General features: G+C 52.4%; 2 protein-coding genes across 9 annotated transcripts in view; one reads left to right on the top strand and one right to left on the bottom strand.

Annotated features, from left to right (window-relative positions):
• The window catches only part of Obscn (obscurin, cytoskeletal calmodulin and titin-interacting RhoGEF), a 150,547-nt gene extending 148,700 nt beyond the window's left edge, over positions 1-1,847 (top strand). For all 6 annotated transcript variants that reach the window (XM_087574963.1, XM_087574962.1, XM_087574961.1 and 3 more), the window contains 5 exons: positions 90-329; positions 545-768; positions 1,013-1,088; positions 1,290-1,439; positions 1,616-1,847. In XM_087574963.1, coding sequence (XP_087431089.1) covers positions 90-329; positions 545-768; positions 1,013-1,088; positions 1,290-1,439; positions 1,616-1,793 — 868 coding nt within the window. In that variant the 3' untranslated portion in view covers positions 1,794-1,847. The remainder of the gene's footprint in view (positions 1-89; positions 330-544; positions 769-1,012; positions 1,089-1,289; positions 1,440-1,615) is intronic.
• Positions 1,848-4,823: 2,976 nt separating this feature from the next.
• Positions 4,824-17,662, bottom strand: Trim11 (tripartite motif-containing 11). Of its 3 annotated transcripts, NM_001399546.1 has the most exons (6): positions 17,116-17,662; positions 14,153-14,248; positions 13,263-13,493; positions 7,620-7,642; positions 7,438-7,538; positions 4,824-6,203 (listed from the first exon to the last, which is right to left on the bottom strand). In NM_001399546.1, exons 1-6 carry the CDS (start codon positions 17,518-17,520, stop codon positions 5,656-5,658), a joined length of 1,404 nt encoding a protein of 467 aa, NP_001386475.1. In that variant the 5' UTR covers positions 17,521-17,662; the 3' UTR covers positions 4,824-5,655. The 3 variants fall into 3 exon arrangements, 2 of the variants coding, with proteins under 2 accessions (NP_001386475.1, XP_087429008.1); XR_015630775.1 differs by lacking the exon at positions 7,620-7,642 and having other exon boundaries at positions 7,438-7,556; positions 13,259-13,493; positions 17,116-17,646; XM_087572882.1 differs by lacking the exons at positions 4,824-6,203; positions 7,438-7,538; positions 7,620-7,642 and adding an exon at positions 11,296-13,174 and having other exon boundaries at positions 17,116-17,646.
• Between the last annotated feature and the right edge of the window lie 51 nt (positions 17,663-17,713).

Below are 17,713 nucleotides of genomic sequence, written 5' to 3'. Positions count from 1 at the left end.
CCCTTACCTTATCTGCTTCCCGAGCTTGGTCCTTACTGCTCTAAGTGTGTGGGGACTACTCACAAGTTCCCCATGTTTCCTTCCTGCAGGGGCCGCTTCAGTGTGGTGAGGCAGTGTAGGGAGAAAGCAAGTGGGCGGGCCCTGGCTGCTAAGATCGTTCCCTACCAGCCTGAGGACAAGACAACTGTACTAAGAGAATATGAGGCACTAAAGAGACTGCACCACCCACATCTGGCCCAACTCCATGCTGCCTACCTCAGTCCCCGGCACCTGGTGCTCATCCTAGAGCTGTGCTCTGGCCCTGAGCTGCTACCCTCTCTGGCGGAGAGGTGAGGGGTAGCATGGTCTGCCAGGGAGACAGTCATGTAAGCAGAGATCTCTGGGAGGGACTGTGGGAACTGTCTGACCCCATCTAGCTGAGACTCAGCAGAGCCTGATGGCCCTTCTGGTCTGTCAGGGCAGTGCTCTCAGCCTTCCCATGTGTGTCAAGCCCTGCTAGGATATGTTCTACCTTGGGCCTGTTCTGAGCCATCTGTGCCCCTAGGGACTCGTACTCAGAGTCTGATGTGAAGGACTACCTGTGGCAGATGCTCAGTGCCACCCAGTACCTGCATGCCCAACACATCCTGCACCTGGACCTGAGGTCGGAGAACATGATGGTCACCGAGTACAACCTGCTTAAGGTTATAGACCTGGGTAACGCCCAGAGTCTCAGCCAAGAGAAGGTCCCACCTCCTGAAAACTTCAAAGACTACCTAGAGACCATGGGTACATATAAGACTCCTGATCTGTCTCCTGATCTGTTGGGGCAGAGAGGAAGTTCTTCCCTACTTGTCCCTCTCACGCCCAGCTCCACTGACATCCCATCCACCAGGCTCTCACTAGAGCCACATGCTGGTGACTATTCACTTGGGCCAGATACCCTTGCATGCCACCTGGCTCCTCCACTGACATCTACCACCTGACCTACACAACTGTGCCCAACCTCGTGTCCACTCATGCTTCTCTGCAGCTCCAGAACTTCTGGAAGGCCAAGGGGCGGTTCCACAGACAGACATCTGGGCTATTGGTGTAACAGCTTTCATTATGTGAGTCCTTCCGGAGTGTCCCGGGAATCTGTGCTAGGTGGGCGGGTCAAGCCACAAACACCAAGCCCTGTGCACCCCCACAAATAGATCCAGAGGTGAATTTAGTTCCTATACTCCACCATCCTCTATGGGGGCTCGATGTCTCAGTATCTCCTGTCCATCCAAGGGTAACTGAGTCTCCTGTGCCTCTCACTCACTCAGGCTGAGTGGCGAGTACCCAGTGAGCAGCGAGGGGACTCGCGACCTGCAGAAAGGCCTGCGCAAGGGACTCATTCAATTGAGTCGCTGCTATGCAGGATTATCAGGGGGTGCGGTAGCCTTCCTGCAGAGTTCATTGTGCGCTCGGCCCTGGTAAGTAGCTCAACCAGCGCTCCGCTCCGTCCCGCCCCCTTCACTGCTCTGGCCTGTCGAACCCACATCACCAGCCCCGCCCCCGTACAGCCCTCCCCTCTTGGCTTTTCTCACCCCCCAACCCCTGCCCCATTCAGCCTAATCCTCAGATCCCGCTGACCCACTCTCTGCTTCAGGGGTCGCCCGTGCGCTTCCACCTGCTTGCAGTGCGGGTGGCTGACGGAGGAGGGCCCCACCGGTTCCCGGCCCACGCCCGTGACCTTCCCCACCGCGCGATTGCGTGCCTTTGTGCGCGAGCGCGAGAAGCGCCGGGCGCTACTCTACAAGAAGCACAACCTGGCTCAGGTGCGCTGAGGCCCAGCCCTACAGAGCAAGATGTGCCCGCCAATAAAAGATGCAAAACAGCCAGAGAGTGTTCTGCTTCATTGAGTCACCTCCCTGGTGTTTGGGATCTTCACAGCGTTATGTATGGAACTTGGGGAATCGCGACTTGTGCACCAAGTCGAGTCCAGCCACCTATCCTCAATAAACCAATTAAAATGTGGCTCCATTGGGAAGAGGGACATTGAGATACTCTTCAGAGTCTGAAGGATTAAAGTTTAAATAGAGGGCTAAGGATATGCACATCTACGCTGGTCAAGAAGCAGCCTCATCCACCACAGTCATCTGGGTTTCAGGTTCATCTTGTAAAATGCTCTGACAGTGTTAGAACTGTTTGAAATCTGAGAGACAAGAGTCCCCTCTAGATAGTGGAGGACTCCCATTTCTTTGGGGTCAAGTGATAAATTTAAGAGACCCCGGTGTCTCTTTAGAGCGCCCCTGCTGCCAGAGACTGATAACTGGAGATCAGCAGGACCTTTGGCTCCTCTCTCATACCCCTCCCAGCTGCCCATGCATCTGTTGACCTCTGGGGCCTCCACTATTGCTCTTCAGAACCTCCTGGCCTCTCTCCTGCCCTTGTGTGTAGTGTGTGCCCGAATCTCTTGGTCTTTAGTTCTTGGATAAAAAATGCCAAGATGGCTATGAACCTCCTGGAGTCTTTACCCAGGTTGTCTTGGGACTGCTGGTTCAAGGCCATTGTAAAAACTAGGCCACCCTTCAGTCTTCCCACGGCCCCTCCTGCAGTCCTGTGATTTCACCAGGATCCATGCACACAGACACACCCCTAGTTTGTTCTTAGTTGTTATAATGTAGCACCCGGGGCTGCTGAATATGTGAAAAGGATGATGCACCCTCTTAGTGTGGGAGCTTTAAGTCGAAGTCTGTGCCCCCTGATACTGCCTCTGGTGAGGACCCCAGACTGTGTCACTTCTTAGTGGACAGCTCTGATAAGAGGACAAATTGAAATGTCCTTAAGTTAATTATGAAAACTAGAGGGTGGGAGGAGAACGGGCTAAGAGAAATCAGTCCCTCTACAGCTAAAGCAACACAAGCAAAAATACTGTGGAAACCCTGACTTCAAGCGCACTTGCTCTGATGTATGAGCTCTCTCAACAGTCAGCCACAAGCTTTCCAGGAACATCAAGCATTTCTCTCAGAGCTCACTTTCCTGTCAGATTCTCCTTGCCTCTGGGTACATGGCAAGATAGGAACCTTCTGAAATATAAATGGACAACATAAAATCAAATAGCTCTGGCCAGCAAAGGAAGTAATGGCCAGAAAAAAGACCTGACAGGACAGGAGAGCCATCTTTGCCAGCTAGTCATCTGACAAAGGGTCAGCAGCCAGACTGACTGAAGAACTATAAATATCAATGAAAATATTAAACAGACAACTGTCAAAAGACATGCAAACAACCAATAAACACATGAAAATATTCAATATCCTTAGCTACTAAGGAAATGCAAACCATCGAGGGGCTAGCTGTGGTGGCTCTGGAGGCAGAGTCCTGTAGCTCTGTGAGTTCAAGGCCAACCTGGTCTGCATAGTGAAACTCAGCCTCAAAATAGCAACTACACTGAAGTTCTATCTTGTTAAGGAAACAAACAAGCTGGAGATGGCCTAGAGCTATGGTTCTCAGCCTGAGTTGCATATCAGATATTTACATCACTATTCGTAACAGAAGCAAAGCTAGTTATTAAGTAGCAACAATTTTATGGTTGGAGGTCACCACAACAGGAGGAGCTGAATTAAATGACATTAGAAAGGTTGAGAACCAATGCCTTAGAGGTTAAAAGCACGTGCTGTCCTTACAGAAGTCTTTTAATTCTAATATTTTTCTTTTTTCCGGAGCTGGGGACCGAACCCAGGGCCCTGCGTTTGCTAGGCAAGCGCTCTACCACTGAGCTAAATCCCCAACCCCTAATTCTAATATTTTAATTCACTTAGGTTGGCTAAATTGTGTGGTTGGGAATCTGTGTGACAAGACTTTGACTTAGGTCTGAGGAACCAAGAATGAGTACGACTGGAGAGCAGCTCCCAGGAACCTTAAGGAGTCTCTCTGTGCTCGGAGGGTTTCACTGCTTTCGTGTGATTGTTCCCAACCAACATCTGGTTCTCTGGCAGTGTCTCATTTTAGAGTTCCCTCACTGCTGGGAAAGGACTTGGACCCTGCTCCAGCAGAGCTCACCCACTCAATTAATCTGTCCTTCATCTCACTCACTGTATGGCATCTGCTCCTGCTCAGGACATGGGAGATCCTGGCTGTAAGTCTATTCCCTGGACAAGGCCCATCTCAGCAGACGTACAGAAGCCAAGGTTTGGCTTTGGTCATGAACTTTCCTCAGGACCTGTGTCCTGCTCTTCTCCAAAGCCATGGCTAGGAGCACACATTGGTCTCAACCACACAGCTGTCTCATCTGTTTGCCAGGGTTTCCTGCCCCAGACATCACAAACGCAGCACTGTCTACAAGTCACAGCCAGTGCGGCTGCATAACCCAGGTGTTGTACTCACCGGTGACGCTTCCCCTGCCTGGGACAAACACATGGAAATATCATAGGGTGTTCTCAAAATAAAGCTGGTAACAGGAAAAGGGCTAGTTGAGCTGTATGACAAAGTCCCCACTAACTCCTGGGAGCCAAGTCCTTTAGGTGTGTCATACACATCCAACACACGTGATAAAGAACACATGGATGGAACCCCCAATTTATTGTGCCTGTGTGTGAAAGAGCTGTGTCTTAGGTCTGGTGGCCTATGACCCTCTTGCTTCTTCAGTAACCACCTATCTGCCTGGCATGTCAGCTTTTTCCTTTACGTTTTCTTTCAAATATATTTTTAGTAGTGTGTTGAAGAGAGGGATTTATACAGCATGACTGAAGATGCCCTCAGAAGCTGGGTTGTAATTCCCTTCAGTGGAAGTTGGAACCAGTCAGTTCAAACTTTGCAATAAACAGTGTTTTTACCCGCCCAAGGTCTCAGTTATTTACCCAAGGACAAGCAGAGGACACTATTTCAGATGAGTTTATTTAAATGTTTCCCTTTCAATAAATAGACTATAAAACTCCCGGAAGTGTATACAAAAGCAGTCACTACTGGCTCCTGTGCACTCCGGACTGTGCAGCTCAGTCTGCAAAGCAGGGGCAGTGTACCACAGCCACCAGGGGAGCCCTTTTGAGGGCAAAACCAGACAAGTCTCAGAATAGAAGGGTGTGTTCAAGTGTCACTTCTGAGTTCTACTTCTGGGCCCCTTATGTGCTGAATACAAACGTTGAATACTCCTTTAGGATTAGCCCCCACCAGACTGTCTCATCTCTGGGATCAGGCTGTTATCTTCTAATTTCTCTTTGTAGCCACACCCAGCAGCTCTGAGCAGTCTTCCATGTATTAGACCAAGTCCTGAGATGCTGGTGAGCTTGAAGCTGGCTCTACCTAACCTTACCCAGTATCACTTCAGGGACTGTGTGGTGTGCTTGGCAGGCAGACCAGACTGCTCACAGCAGCATGGACAAGCCTTGACTACTTCTGGAAAAGTCTATGGCATTACAGGAACCTAGAATCTGAGGTGCTGGTGACACATGGGACTTAGTGCTTTGGTGAGAGCTTTGGGCACTAAGAGGCATCAGGGGTGGGAATGATCCCCAGCATGAGGGCAGAGCCCAGCCCAATATACTCTCAATCAGACTGCCTGAGACTGAGAACTTGTGGTTTCCCACATGTGGTCAGAAAGGCACTGTGTGCTCCTCCTAATCTTCACAGGGTGCCAGCTGGCTCCTGGGTCTCTGCATGGCCAGGACAAAGGACCAGGAGAGGTGAAGGGACTCTCCTAGAAGGTTTGGGTCACTGGGGACCAAGGGTGTCCCCAGAAACACCTATCAGTCTGCAGATGGTCATAGGGGTTGGGCTGCTGGACAGAGGTGAGAAGAGAGGCCGCAGTGTACCTGAGAAGGGGGTCTCAGGGAAGATAAACAACAGCGACCCATCTGTGGCACTGTAGAATGAGAGATGACCAGCTTCATAGTCCAGAAAAATCCCCACACGCTTGGGAGGGTCCCGTAGTGGGGAGAAGGCCCGCTCATTGGAGTTATAGAAGCTCCCCAGGAACACCAGGATCCAGAACCCATTGCCAGCGGACAGCTCCCCCTTTTCCTTCCTGTTGACAGTTTCTTTGCACACGCCAAGTGCCCAGCTGGTTTGGTCCCCAACTTCTACCTCCCAGTAGTGGCGGCCAGAGGTAATGCGCTCCTGGCCCAGCACACAGGGGCCTGGGTCGAACCGCTCTGGGCTGTCAGGCAGGGCCTGCCGCTGTTCACCACGCTGCACACTCCTCCGGTCCTCAGATAAGACCAGCTCCGGGTTGGCGGTGTCTGGGTCCAAGGTTATGTCACCTGTGTAAAGGCCTGAGGTCAACCAGACTCCCGAGTCAACCCCCATTGCTCTAGCAATCAGCCAAAGTTTTCCTGGCAGCCCACGTGGCCATTTGCTGGAGCCATAGGTCTCCGCCCCAATGGAGAGCCTCCCTCCTCTGGGAAAAAGACCCAGCTCTATACTCTAGAAAGCAGCCCTGCATCTGCTTCTGGTATCGGCATTCTGACTGCATTCCTATTTCCTATGTGAGAGAGGGTTCATGTAGCCCAGGATGATCTGCCCCCATATGTCCTGAACACTGTCTACATTTGTTCCTTCTTTCAATCTCCATCAGAAGACTGTGGGTTTGGGTTGCAGCCGTACCCTACGCCCACAGCATTCTGGTGGCTCCCAGGGTAACACAGAGCTGCTCAGGAGGAGGGTTTCCTCCCAGACCACAGCCCAGCTGGTTCTGGTCTACCTACCTCTAGGCCTGGCATGGCCCACAGACAGTCGACCTTTGGCTAGAACCAAAGGCAGCAGTCCCCCGGACAACCAGGACTTAACAGCAGAGTCCACCCCTGGCTCCAGAGAAGACCTGAAATCTGCTTTGCCAATCCTAAGAGTCTCCTTACATCATCACTTGAACTTAGGTTGCTAAGGTGGCTCAGGTGGGGTCTGTTGATCACTTCAGGATGGTGCTGGCCACCACAAGCCAGCTGTGCGACAGAAGAAAGTTCAGCCTCATTCATTGACTTCAGAGTGAAGACAGGAGTCAGGGGTCAAGCTTGCTCACCATGGTGTGGCATACTATGCCCACAGAACAGAACATCCCTAAAGCTCCTCAAAGGTTGGGTCCAAGGGGCCAGTCCTCAAAGTGCAGGAGGGTAGTGTGCAGTGAGCGCAGGAAGGCTTCACGCTGCCCTCCAGCCTCACCCACCACCTCTTCCTTAGCTGCAGATTCTTTAGCAAACTGTTAACACTGAGCAAAATGTCTCCTGGATTTTGTGAGCCACCTCGCAAATCACCTAACATTAGACAGGGGTTGTGAGGACTCTGGAGTAAGAGCAGGGAAATGGAAATATGGGCCTTTCCTGGGTCTTACAGGTAGAATCTGAAGCCGGTCAGTCCTGTGGAGAATGCTCGGTCGGAACACACTCATACATGGTATAGTGTCTAAAGCAGAGGGAAGTTTCTACGACTGGTGTTCTAAGATACTGGGTCCATGTTACGTCCTGGGGCTCGGCAGCTCTGCTCCCAGGACTGTACACCCACCTCGGAACCTCCGCAGGGTCTCCACCAGCCCTGGGACCCGGCACACAGTCCTCAGCTCCATGGGCACCACTGCTGGAGGCTGCAGCTTCACATCCTGCACCCTACAGGGGACAGCTCAGCTTCACGCTTGGGGCCAGCAGCCGGGCCCCACCCACATCCTGCCCAGATGCCCAGGCTCATACCTGCACAGGGCGTCCTTAATGTCCTGTAGGGGGAAGAAAGTGTACACTCAGTACAAAGGCTTGTTACCTGGTCCTCCCCAGGTCACTCCAGCCCCATGGGACAGACACACACAGTGGGTCTAACAACGCCTCAGACATAGGAACACTGTAGGGGACCTAGAGACCTGTGTCAATATCTCCTGAAAGGAGAGGCCAGGCCTACATCAAGTTCGGCCTCTTCCTCTCACCTACAGCAAACAATGGGTCACTGTCTACTCTGTCTACAGAATCCCAAGCAGATTCCCTGTCACTCTTAGGATAGGACAGGCCTGTGTACTTGCCTCCTAGATGGGGTGTGCTGTGTAAGGTCAGGCTTTTCACCAGGAGTCCAGCCTGTGGCCCTACTGTGTCTTTTTGCCCCTTGCCCCAGTGCCCTCTCCAATGTCCCACAGGTGCCCCAGCTTGGCCCCATTCCTTGATATTCTTCCTTCTGTGTCTATTTATCTAGTCCACAACAGTACTTCACAGTCAGTGACCAAGCTCTGTCCCTCTCTCCCTCAAACCTTGCATTTCAAGACAGAGCCAGTCTGTCAAAAATTACTTTTCTATACATCCCTATACAGAGAAGCCCCATATGCCCCCCAAACACAGGCTCACCATTTGCTCTTGGTTAGCCATCATAACTAGAAGGTAAGCCCCTACTGCTGGAGAGTCAACACACATTGGTTGTGGGTCACAGAAAACCAAGTTGAGCTGCCCTAGAAATTCCTCTCCTAGGGGCAAGCTTCCACAGCACCGAAATCAACGACCTCACTCAGAGGCTGACCATGGTACAATGCCAAGGCAAGACAGCATGGAGGCCACGGGGTAGCTAACTGCTTTCTTGAGTGTGAGGCCTGTTCCACAGGAGGAAGGGATTCATGCCTGGTAAGGCTGGGGAGGCCACAGGCCCTAGAGGGATACAAATTACTACTGTTGCTTTGTCGACTACCTTCAAATATTTACATTTATATCCACAGATAACTGCTGCTCTCGCCTCGGCTAGAGAAGCCTCTCTCCAGTGCGCAGCAGTCAATGCAGAGCCTCAACACTAGTTAGAGTGCCGAGAGTAAGTGACCACTGAGTGTTCAACCCTAAGTGAGTCATTCACGTCTGCATGCACATCCCCACCCAGCTCCCCGTCACAGGCCATGGGGAGGGGAAGGTGCCGGAGCTGGAGGACGGAGAGGAGGGCTGGGAAATGCTGCTTCTGGACATGCCACTTAGGATCTCACAGCAGCTGGGGTGACCTGCACGAGACCAAGCCAGTCGGGAAGTCCGGCACCAGTGGGGGAGGGGCGCACTAGGCTGCTGGTAGGTTGCCCATCATATATGGGCAACACGAACTGGACTCAGTAGGTTAAATAAAGACAGTGAGGGAGAGAAGAAGACAAGAAGGTGGCAAGAGTATGTGCTGGGGGGAGGGAGGGGAAGGGGATGCCGGGGTGTGAGGGGAGTCAGAGTGGACAAGCTCAAGATCTACTGCATGGGTGTATTGAACCAATAAAATCTCTTTAAAAAAAAAATCACTATTAGCATTAATCGTTCCAAGTCTTACTGTTAAGCACTTCTAACATTCATTTTCCTGAAGACTCGAAAAGATGCTGAAGGATGGGCCGTTTACTCCCTAACTGCAGCTGTTGGACTCCCCCTTGCTGCCCTAACCACCCATGTCATCTCAGCCCTCCATAGTCCCCAGCTATGCAAACACTGCAACAGACCCTCCTGCTCCTGAGGCAAGAACAGCCTCTGAGACTCTCCTTCAGGAACCTGGGGTAGCACGCCCCCTGGTGGCCTCACAGGACGCTGCGACTGGTGCTTGGAGGCAAAGCTGTTAGTGATAGAGAAATCCTGTCTCTACTTCAGAAATAGGCTGTATTGCTCCCGTGGCGTGCCAGCTTCAGAGGCACCCTCCTGTCTGCTTCTCCAGGACTCCAACAGGCCAACAAGACTCTCTTCTAGTGGTCTCTTCTCACCTCATTCAGCGACACCGGCTGAGCTGGTGATATTTGAAAGGCAGCAACAGAGACAGCAGATGCTGCCCAGTCAGGTGGCTGAGGAGGAGGATGGGTGGCAATACAATACGCAGAGGGACAGAGAGAGGGCAATGAGACTCAGCTAAAAAACAAATGGGTTTAAGATACCATCCAGCTCCGAAAAAAAAAAAAAAAAAAAAGAACCAAAAAAAAAAAAAAAAAAGAACCAGGGGTTGGGGATTTAGCTCAGTGGTAGAGCGCTTGCCTAGGAAGCGCAAGGCCCTGGGTTCGGTCCCCAGCTCCGAAAAAAAAAAAAAAAAAAAAAAAAAAAAAAAAAAAAAAAAAGATACCAGAAACCTCAGGTCCTGGCCAAGAGATCCAGGGAGATGTCAAATCCTTACGGTCAAGGGTCTGAGTGACCCTTGGGCCAAGTGGCGTTGGGACAAGAGCTCAACACTGGCTGGTGTTGAGGGTCACGGAATCCTGATACCCAGGCCTGCCCAGCAGCCGCAGCACTGCCTGCAACAAGGACAGCAGAGGGGTCTCCACTCCCTAGGCCCACCAGAACGCTCGTAGGTCCAGGACCTATCCATCAAGGACACCAGAGGGCCATGTGCTGCTGCCTCCTCCTGCCTGCCGCTACTGCTCGCCCCTGCCAAACACGAAGGGACATAAAAGCTCCTGCCACCCCAGAATCTGTCTCTCTAGAGCAGTATCTGTGACTGACAACTGTGATTGGTGACTTGCACAAGGACAGACATGCAGAGGAGTGACAGGTGAGAACATGGGAGAAGACGGAGGCCTTGAGAGACACCAACCTCTATGAGTCGTTTGTGGTAACTGTCCTAGATATGCATAGGCATTTGGTCCCTGTGAAGATGTTAAGAAGTGGTGTGGCGTTTAAGAGATACAATTTAAAAGAAGGTGTGGGGGCTTACCGTTGGAAGGAATTAATATAATACAGTTCACAAGGAGCCTGGTTAGCTCTTATAAGAGTTAAGAGCACATTGGCCTTTTCTTCTCCTCTAGCCTCCTGTCTCACTAAGCAATCTCCCTCGTTCATGTCCTTAAAGTATGATGTCATTGCCATAACATGACACACCAAGGTGCCACCCTGCCAAGCTGCCAGCATGCTGTTTGGACTTTCAGTCTCCAGCCTTGGGCGTTTCACAGCAACAAAATAAGTTAACACACTAACCCCACTGACACCCTGGTCTTCTACTTCTGGCGCCTAGAATCATAAGGAAATAAAGTTCCGTGTGTAAAGTACTTTACGTATGGGGACACAGGTGGCAGCTAGCCTGGTAGTGAGACATGAGTGGATGGCTGAAACCACATACACAGCAACAAGTCTAAACCTGGTGCTCACATAGACCCCCATTTCCAAGCCTCCCCGTCTTCCTAAGAGAGCCCAGGAGGCTGACTGTGGTTAACATTATATGCACCTATCACATCCGATGCACCACAGAACAAGTTTGGTCTTTCCTATTGACTGTCTGTACCAGTGAGCCTTCCTGGCTGCGTACAAGAGTATGGGCACCTTATCAGTGGGTATGTCACTCAAAAACCCAACATACAGCAAAGTATAGACATCTTCAAGGAGGGGTAGGGCCTTGTGAGACCTTCTCCCAGAACTAAGATTTGAATGAGTTCAGCACTCAAAAAAAGACAAAAAGACCAGGTGAGAGGCACCCCTGATTTAATCAGTGCAGAGTCTGTACACACATGGGGAAACATCACACTGTACCCCAGAAATAAAATACCTGTGCACATTAGCAGTCAGTTACACACACAAAACTCTCTCGGCACTCAGCACTCCACCCCAGGGCTTCTCCTCACTTCTGGCTGTCAGAGACTGAGCTTTACGGACACAGGCCTCTGTCTTCAGTCCTCTCCGCTTCCCTAGTTCTCCCTCCAGGAGCGCAGAGCCTTTTGTCTGTCAGGCTCTAACCATGACAGCTTGGTAAAGGTTGAAGTCCCTAGGTGTCTCTTCCCAATGAGGAAGTCCCTGCTGTGTACCTGGACATCTGGGCCCTAGAGGGAACACACTGCCTCTGTCCTGCATGGAAGGCCAAGAGTCAGTCTCAGATGCCTGGATCCATACACCAGGTAGATGGCACTGGGGCGTGGGGGAGGACAAAGCAAAGCTGAGCCCCTAAGGAAGGGACGGTGAACCCCACAGCCTCTGAGTGACCTCTCAGCAGTCATCCCCTGAATCTCATCAATGTTTACTGGACAAACGGGGAGACTGAAGCCCTGAGTCTGCTAAAAGGCCCTAGAACTAAGAGTCATGTTTCATGGTCATCTAGAGTACTCTGAGACAGTGTAGGGGGACCAAGTGGTCTGGTTTAGGGAACATGAAGAGAAGCCAAGATCTAGAGAAGAGCAGGGTTGGAGCTCACATCTTGGGAATAATTCTAATGGGTCAAGGGTTGGGAGGGAGCAGAAGAGGGAGGGAGGGAGGGAGGGAGGGGGAGCGAGAGGGAGAGCGAGAGCGAGAGCGAGAGATATGCTGAGGGCTAAGGGACCAGCTACAGTTTGAATATCTCTCTCCAGATGCACATCACAACGTACTCCCTACCATGCGGGATTATGAGGAGCATTTTCCTGAGGTGATTTGTCCTGAGGGTTCTGAGAGCCCCTCTCAGAGGCTGTTGTTTGACCTCGACTCCCCTGTCTCACATCGTTGTAACAGAAAGGGAGGCAGCACCCTACAAAGATACTTGAACATCCAGGGGTGAGTGGAGAGTCTAAGAGTGTAGGTCTCAAGCTGAAAGGGGTAGGCCAGAAGTCCCTACTGAGAGCTCTCAGGGGTCGAGAACAAGGATGAAGATGTCAAGACTCCTCCAGTGAAACAAGTTCTATCTTGCCCCTCCCTTGAAAGCACACAGGCTGAGCCACGTCCACGTGGCTGTGTACACTGGGGCCTGCAACTGTGGTCAGCTTAAGAAAAGGAGAAGCTGAGTGAGGGGGACTTCTTACGTGGCCCACCTCAGTGAATGCCCTGGCTTCACACCTGCAGACTCAACCAACTGTAGACTGAAAGTAAAAGCCCACGGGGGCGGAACACGTGGCGCTTGCCCTTCTCCTTATCCCAACCTCACAGCAGCTACTCAGCAGCACGATCAGAACATTCAGAATTTCAGGTCAGCAGTCATGAAGGAAGGCGTGCATGGCTGATACCCAACACTACACCCTTTTATTCAAGGAACTGGAGCATCCCCGCTGTGCCCATCTCCATGGAGACCCAAGAGCACTTTTCTGGGGTGCCTGCCTTAGCTGCTGTGGAGTGTACAGGAGAGATGGGGAGGGCATGCTCTCTGCAGACTTGAGTCTGTTGTGAACAAATGCTTTCTCATTCTGAACCTTCTGTCTCTCTGTCTCTCCGTATGTCTGTCTGTTCGCCACCCTCCCTCCATAGAGCACAGTGTGGCTCATTAGGCGGCAGCATGGTCATGGTCAGTGGGAGAGGCAGAAGGTTTGCAAGTGGCTGGGACTTGGGGACGTACTGCAAGTCGAGTGGCAGCCCAGTGGCAGGCAGGTACAGGGCCTGCTGCGTGCCTGGATAGGAAGCAGTGGGGTTGGAGGTCGGGTGTACACTTGATGTTCCCCTTAGGGACTTCCGGGACACTCCATCCAGCCCACTCACCTGCAATAAACCCAGTGCTGGCAGCTGGCAGCGGCTCTCAAGCTCTGAGACGAGGGCCGCGAGCTGCGTGCTTTGCTGGCCTAGCCGTGCAGCTCCTTCCCGCAGGCGGGGCAGAACCTCCAGCTCCTCCTCCTCCAGCTTCTGCAGCAGCTGCTGCTCCTCCTCTGCCAGTAGGCGGCGCAGCCTCTCAAACTCGCCCAGCACATTCTGCCGCTGGCTCTCCACCATCTTCTGCAGGGCACAAGAGGGACAGCTGAGGGAGACACCTGATGCTAGACCAGGGACTGATCCCTTCGAATGCTCACACCCCAAATCCACCACTCTAGGCTGATTACAGAATATACCACCAGAAGCTGCCTAGACCCCAGTATCTGACAGCACATCCCATCTGTCAACTAGAGTTGCCCAGACACCACTTGGGGCCATTTACAACCCGAACCCACCACCCCTCAAGCCCTCAGACCTCAATCTACCACCCTTGGCTACCCAGACCAAGATCCACTTCTGGGACCAACCACACTCAGCATCAGTTACATAGGCTCCAAGCCTAGCTCCAGGTGTCAGCCAGCCAAAGATGCTATCCCACAGCCAAACAGACTAAATCTACCCCAATGCCAAATATCTCCCTGACTCCTAAATCTACTGCTGGAGACCTCCCTGTACCTAGCCTGTCCCTGACACCAACCAAATCTACCCTTGGGAATCCTCCTGTCTGTTCCCTCTGTAACCCCGAACTCAAGCACGCCAGGGCCCCAGAGAGGTACTCAATGCAGGTATCCTATATTACTTACATGTACGCACACATTCCAGCTGGCGTGTCTCAGTGAGGCTAGTCTGGCAACTGGCTACTGATTCAATGATCCCTCCCTCAACCCAGACCCAGCACCTGCCTGCCACAAGGCACAGGTTTCCTCAGCCTGGGCTTGGAACAGCATCGCATCCTCCATTTGTTTCCGCAGGTGCTCCAGTGACTTCTCCAGCCTCCCCTGGTGGGATGGAGACCAGGCGGTGCCATGAGAATCCCAAGAGGCATCAGGCCTATAGGTAGGGCCCAGACATAGAAGTCTGTCTTTCCCCTCCCAACCTCCTATCCCACCCTCTTCCCCATTGGACCCAATGAAATCTGCCCTGACAATGGTAGATACAATGCCCTCTAACTAGCAGGCATCCTCCTGATTTGGCGGGATCCCCTCTAGGACCCCTCCCCTTTCCCAAATTCATTGAACGTCACAGTTGAGGTTTCTCCTTATTATTAGTTCTCAGCCCCATGACCCTGAGCCAGCCCTGCTCACCTCTGCAGATAGCTTGTTCTGTGCTCGGTAGGAGTGTCCAGGCTCTCTCAATAGGACACAACTACCAAGCTGGCACTGAAGACCCAGCTTTTCTCCCTTCAAGACACTGTCCCCTCCTCTTTCCATCTGTGGTCACAAGGGTCACCCAAGGCTAAGGCTTGAGTGTTCCCCCCACCCCCAATTCCACCACCAGGTGGTGGGCTAGACTTTTAGAAGGTGACTGACTGGGACATGAGAGTAAGGTCCTCTGGATGGGATTAGAGCGTTCCTGCTCCTTCTTCTGGAAACAAGAGAACACACCAAGAAGGCAGTCGCCTGTGAGCCAGGAAACGGCCCTTAGGAGACACGTCTTGACCCTGGACAGCATGCAGGAGCGTGTGTTCATAGCTGTCTGTAAGATGGGAGTGGGGAATGTACCATGGGAGTTCAAACTAGATATGGCTTCCCACAGTGCCTTTCCTCAGAGCCCCTCAGGGTCGGGCTGTATCTTCCCAGGCAGGACCCAGTCCTGTTTCCTTTTCCACTCTCCTGCAGGTTTGTGCATCTCGGAATAGTAAACACCTCTATACATGCTTGTCTCCTCTAGGGTCTGTGATATCAATCCAATCCTCATCACCTCCAGGCCTGGGCGAGGTGCTGGGGAGATCCTGAAGTCAGCTCAGGAAGAAGGGGTGAAATCTAGCTGCTATGGGGGCTCAGCCCTCATCGGGGCTGTGGTAGAAGCCACAGGCCTATCCCAGAGGCTGCCTTACTTTTGAAAATTCAGGCCTATCCCATCCATCCACCCCCATCATCACGTACACCTACTGGTTGTGCCCCAAGCTCTGCCTGAGTCTTTCCAGTGTTTGCTCCTGGAGCCCTGGACCTTGTGTACTCGAAGAAGTGCCTTATCGCGGAGTTTCATCTAGCCCTTTTTAAGTTTGCAATAGGGTCTTACACTGGCTTTGAATTTATATAGGCCCTGAACTTTGATTTTCCTGCTTCAGCCTCTATAGTAGCTGGGATATCAGACAGAAGCAACCACATCCAGCCATTTTCTCTTTTTTTTTTTTTTAATATTTTCATTATTTTGCTCATGTATGTCAGCAAGTGGCATGTGCACTTAAGTGTGCATGCCTGCAGAGGCCAGACAGGTCAGATCCCCTTAGAGCTGAAGTCACAGGCAGCTGGGAACTGCTCAGCACAAGTGCTGGGAACTGAACTCAGGCAATCCGGAAAAGCAGTAAGAGCTTTTAACTGCCTGAGCCATCTTGCCAGCCCCTATCTCAATGCTGAAGTCAGGAACGGTAGTTTAAATGGCTGGGCAGCAGAAGCAGCATGCGTACGTGTCCGCAAAGGCCTCAAGCACTAGTTGCATGCAACCCTACCATTGGTTAGGGTAGGGTGCAGACTTCCTTCCAGGAGGCCCTGGGATAGGCCTGGGCTCTCCCCTCAGCTGCCAGTTCCTGCCTATGTGAACCTTCCTCCCATCTCTTTGGTTCTGCTGGAGGATGGAAGGTTCCCCTCTGGATACTCACTCATGGCCCTGGGGCCAGAGGCCAAGAATGAACCTGTCACCAAAACCATGTAGGCCAGCCTGGCCTAAAGAACTCCCATCCCAAGCTCTAGTGGGTGGAGGAATGGCTCACTGTAGACCTCACTGGTCACAGGTAAAAGCTATCTGCTGATTTCCGGGTGTCACCAGAAAGCAGGTGGTGTCGCCACACCCACATCTGCTCCTGTGAGGCTATGGAGGTGAGGCCACTGAACAGCCACCGATGCCTAACATGCAGAAGACAGAGATCAACTCTACAGGAGGGAGATTCTCTCTGCCCTTGGCCTATCTCCTAGTCAGTTCACAAGGTCTCTTTCTGGGATCCACACCTTTTGGGATAAAAGGCCTAGGGTAACTGTTCCTCTTTGGTTTTCTTTCTCTTTTCTTGTGTGAAGACCTATGCAAGAGAAATTTAATGTGTTACTTAAGCTGTGGCTTTTCCTGCTGATCTGTCTAGTCAGTTTGTTAAGTTCAGTGAACCTGACAGGGTAGAGGACAAAGGTTTCCTTCTTTGGCAACAGAGTAGCTTTAGTGTTGTCCCTTCGGGGCTTATCATGTCACTTGTGGCACCATCAAGGGGCCTGTGGTGGCAGGAAGGTAAACCTGCTACAACAATTGTTAAACGGGTATGGACCAAACAACAGGAAAAATTACAGGGACGATCTCTAGAAGCTCCAAACCTTTGTGCTAAAACCCAAAGCAAAGTTGACTTGGTGCCTGGTTTATTCTGGTTACCCGAGTTCATGCTGTGATGGTAACACACTGGTCAAGTATCAACTCTGACATAGGCCAAACTGTTGATCTGCCAGTAGGCCCCTTCACAAGTTTTCCCAGCTCAGTCAGGACTGACTACCAACACCTGGTTTTCCCAGAATGCCGGTGCATCTCATCCTGGAAGACAGGCTAAATCCTGACCCCCTTACAGGATCAAGTTAACTGTAACTCACACTCCCTCAACTCTGGGCAGGGCAATAACCGGACATCCCTTCGCACCAGGCATGGGCCGGTTGCACCCGATGGAACGCACCTTGAGGTCGTCCGCCGCCTCCTGCAGCGGTCGCACCCGGTGAGCCCAGTGCTCCGAGCGCTCGCAGGTGGGGCACAGCAGGCTGAGGTCGTCGCCGCAGAAGGTGGTTAGCGGCTCCCGGTGCGCCGCGCAGACGCCCTGGGGGACGGGCGAAGGCGGGTGCAAGCGCCGTGCCATTTCTGCCATTTTGGCGAGCGGGCGGTTGGGCCGTAGGTTCCTCTGCGCCGACACCTCGCGGCACTCGGGGCACGCGTACGGGCCCTCCGGCTGGCCCCAGCAACGTCGGATGCACTCCCGGCAGAAGTTGTGGCCGCAGTCAGTCATCACTGGGTCGGTGAAGTAATCAAGGCAGATGGCGCAGGTGGCCTCCTCTTGGAGGTTGGTGGACAAGTCTGGAGCGGCCATGGTGCTAGCGGCTGCGCCTGGATCAGGCTCTTCGTGGTGCCGGGGGGCAATCAAGCTATTCCGCAGAGAGAGCGCAGGAGGAGCGGGCCCGGAGCAGATAGCGGCACTCTTAGCCTCCTGGGTAGTGGGTACTTCCGGCACTGGGCTCGCAGACTTCCGCCGGAATAGGAACCGCGGCGGAAGCAGAAAACTG

This window comes from Rattus norvegicus, chromosome 10 (genome assembly GCF_021556685.1).
Source record: "Rattus norvegicus strain SHRSP/BbbUtx chromosome 10, alternate assembly SHRSP_T2T, whole genome shotgun sequence".
In the NCBI taxonomy this organism is placed as follows: Eukaryota; Metazoa; Chordata; class Mammalia; order Rodentia; family Muridae; genus Rattus; species Rattus norvegicus.
The sequence above is the reverse complement of the archived record's forward strand: the minus strand, read 5'-3'. Positions and strand labels throughout refer to the sequence as shown.

What these genes read in the sequence shown, in the direction of transcription:
- Trim11 (NM_001399546.1), bottom strand. Translation starts at nt 17,520, where the DNA reads ATGGCCGCTCCAGACTTGTCCACCAACCTCCAAGAGGAGGCCACCTGC. An exon ending in AGGCGGCGGACGACCTCAAG is followed by an intron (nt 14,249 to 17,115) that starts GTGCGTTCCATC and finishes CCATCCCACCAG; the next exon opens with GGGAGGCTGGAGAAGTCACT. An exon ending in AAACCTGTGCCTTGTGGCAG is followed by an intron (nt 13,494 to 14,152) that starts GCAGGTGCTGGG and finishes TGTGCCCTGCAG; the next exon opens with AAGATGGTGGAGAGCCAGCG.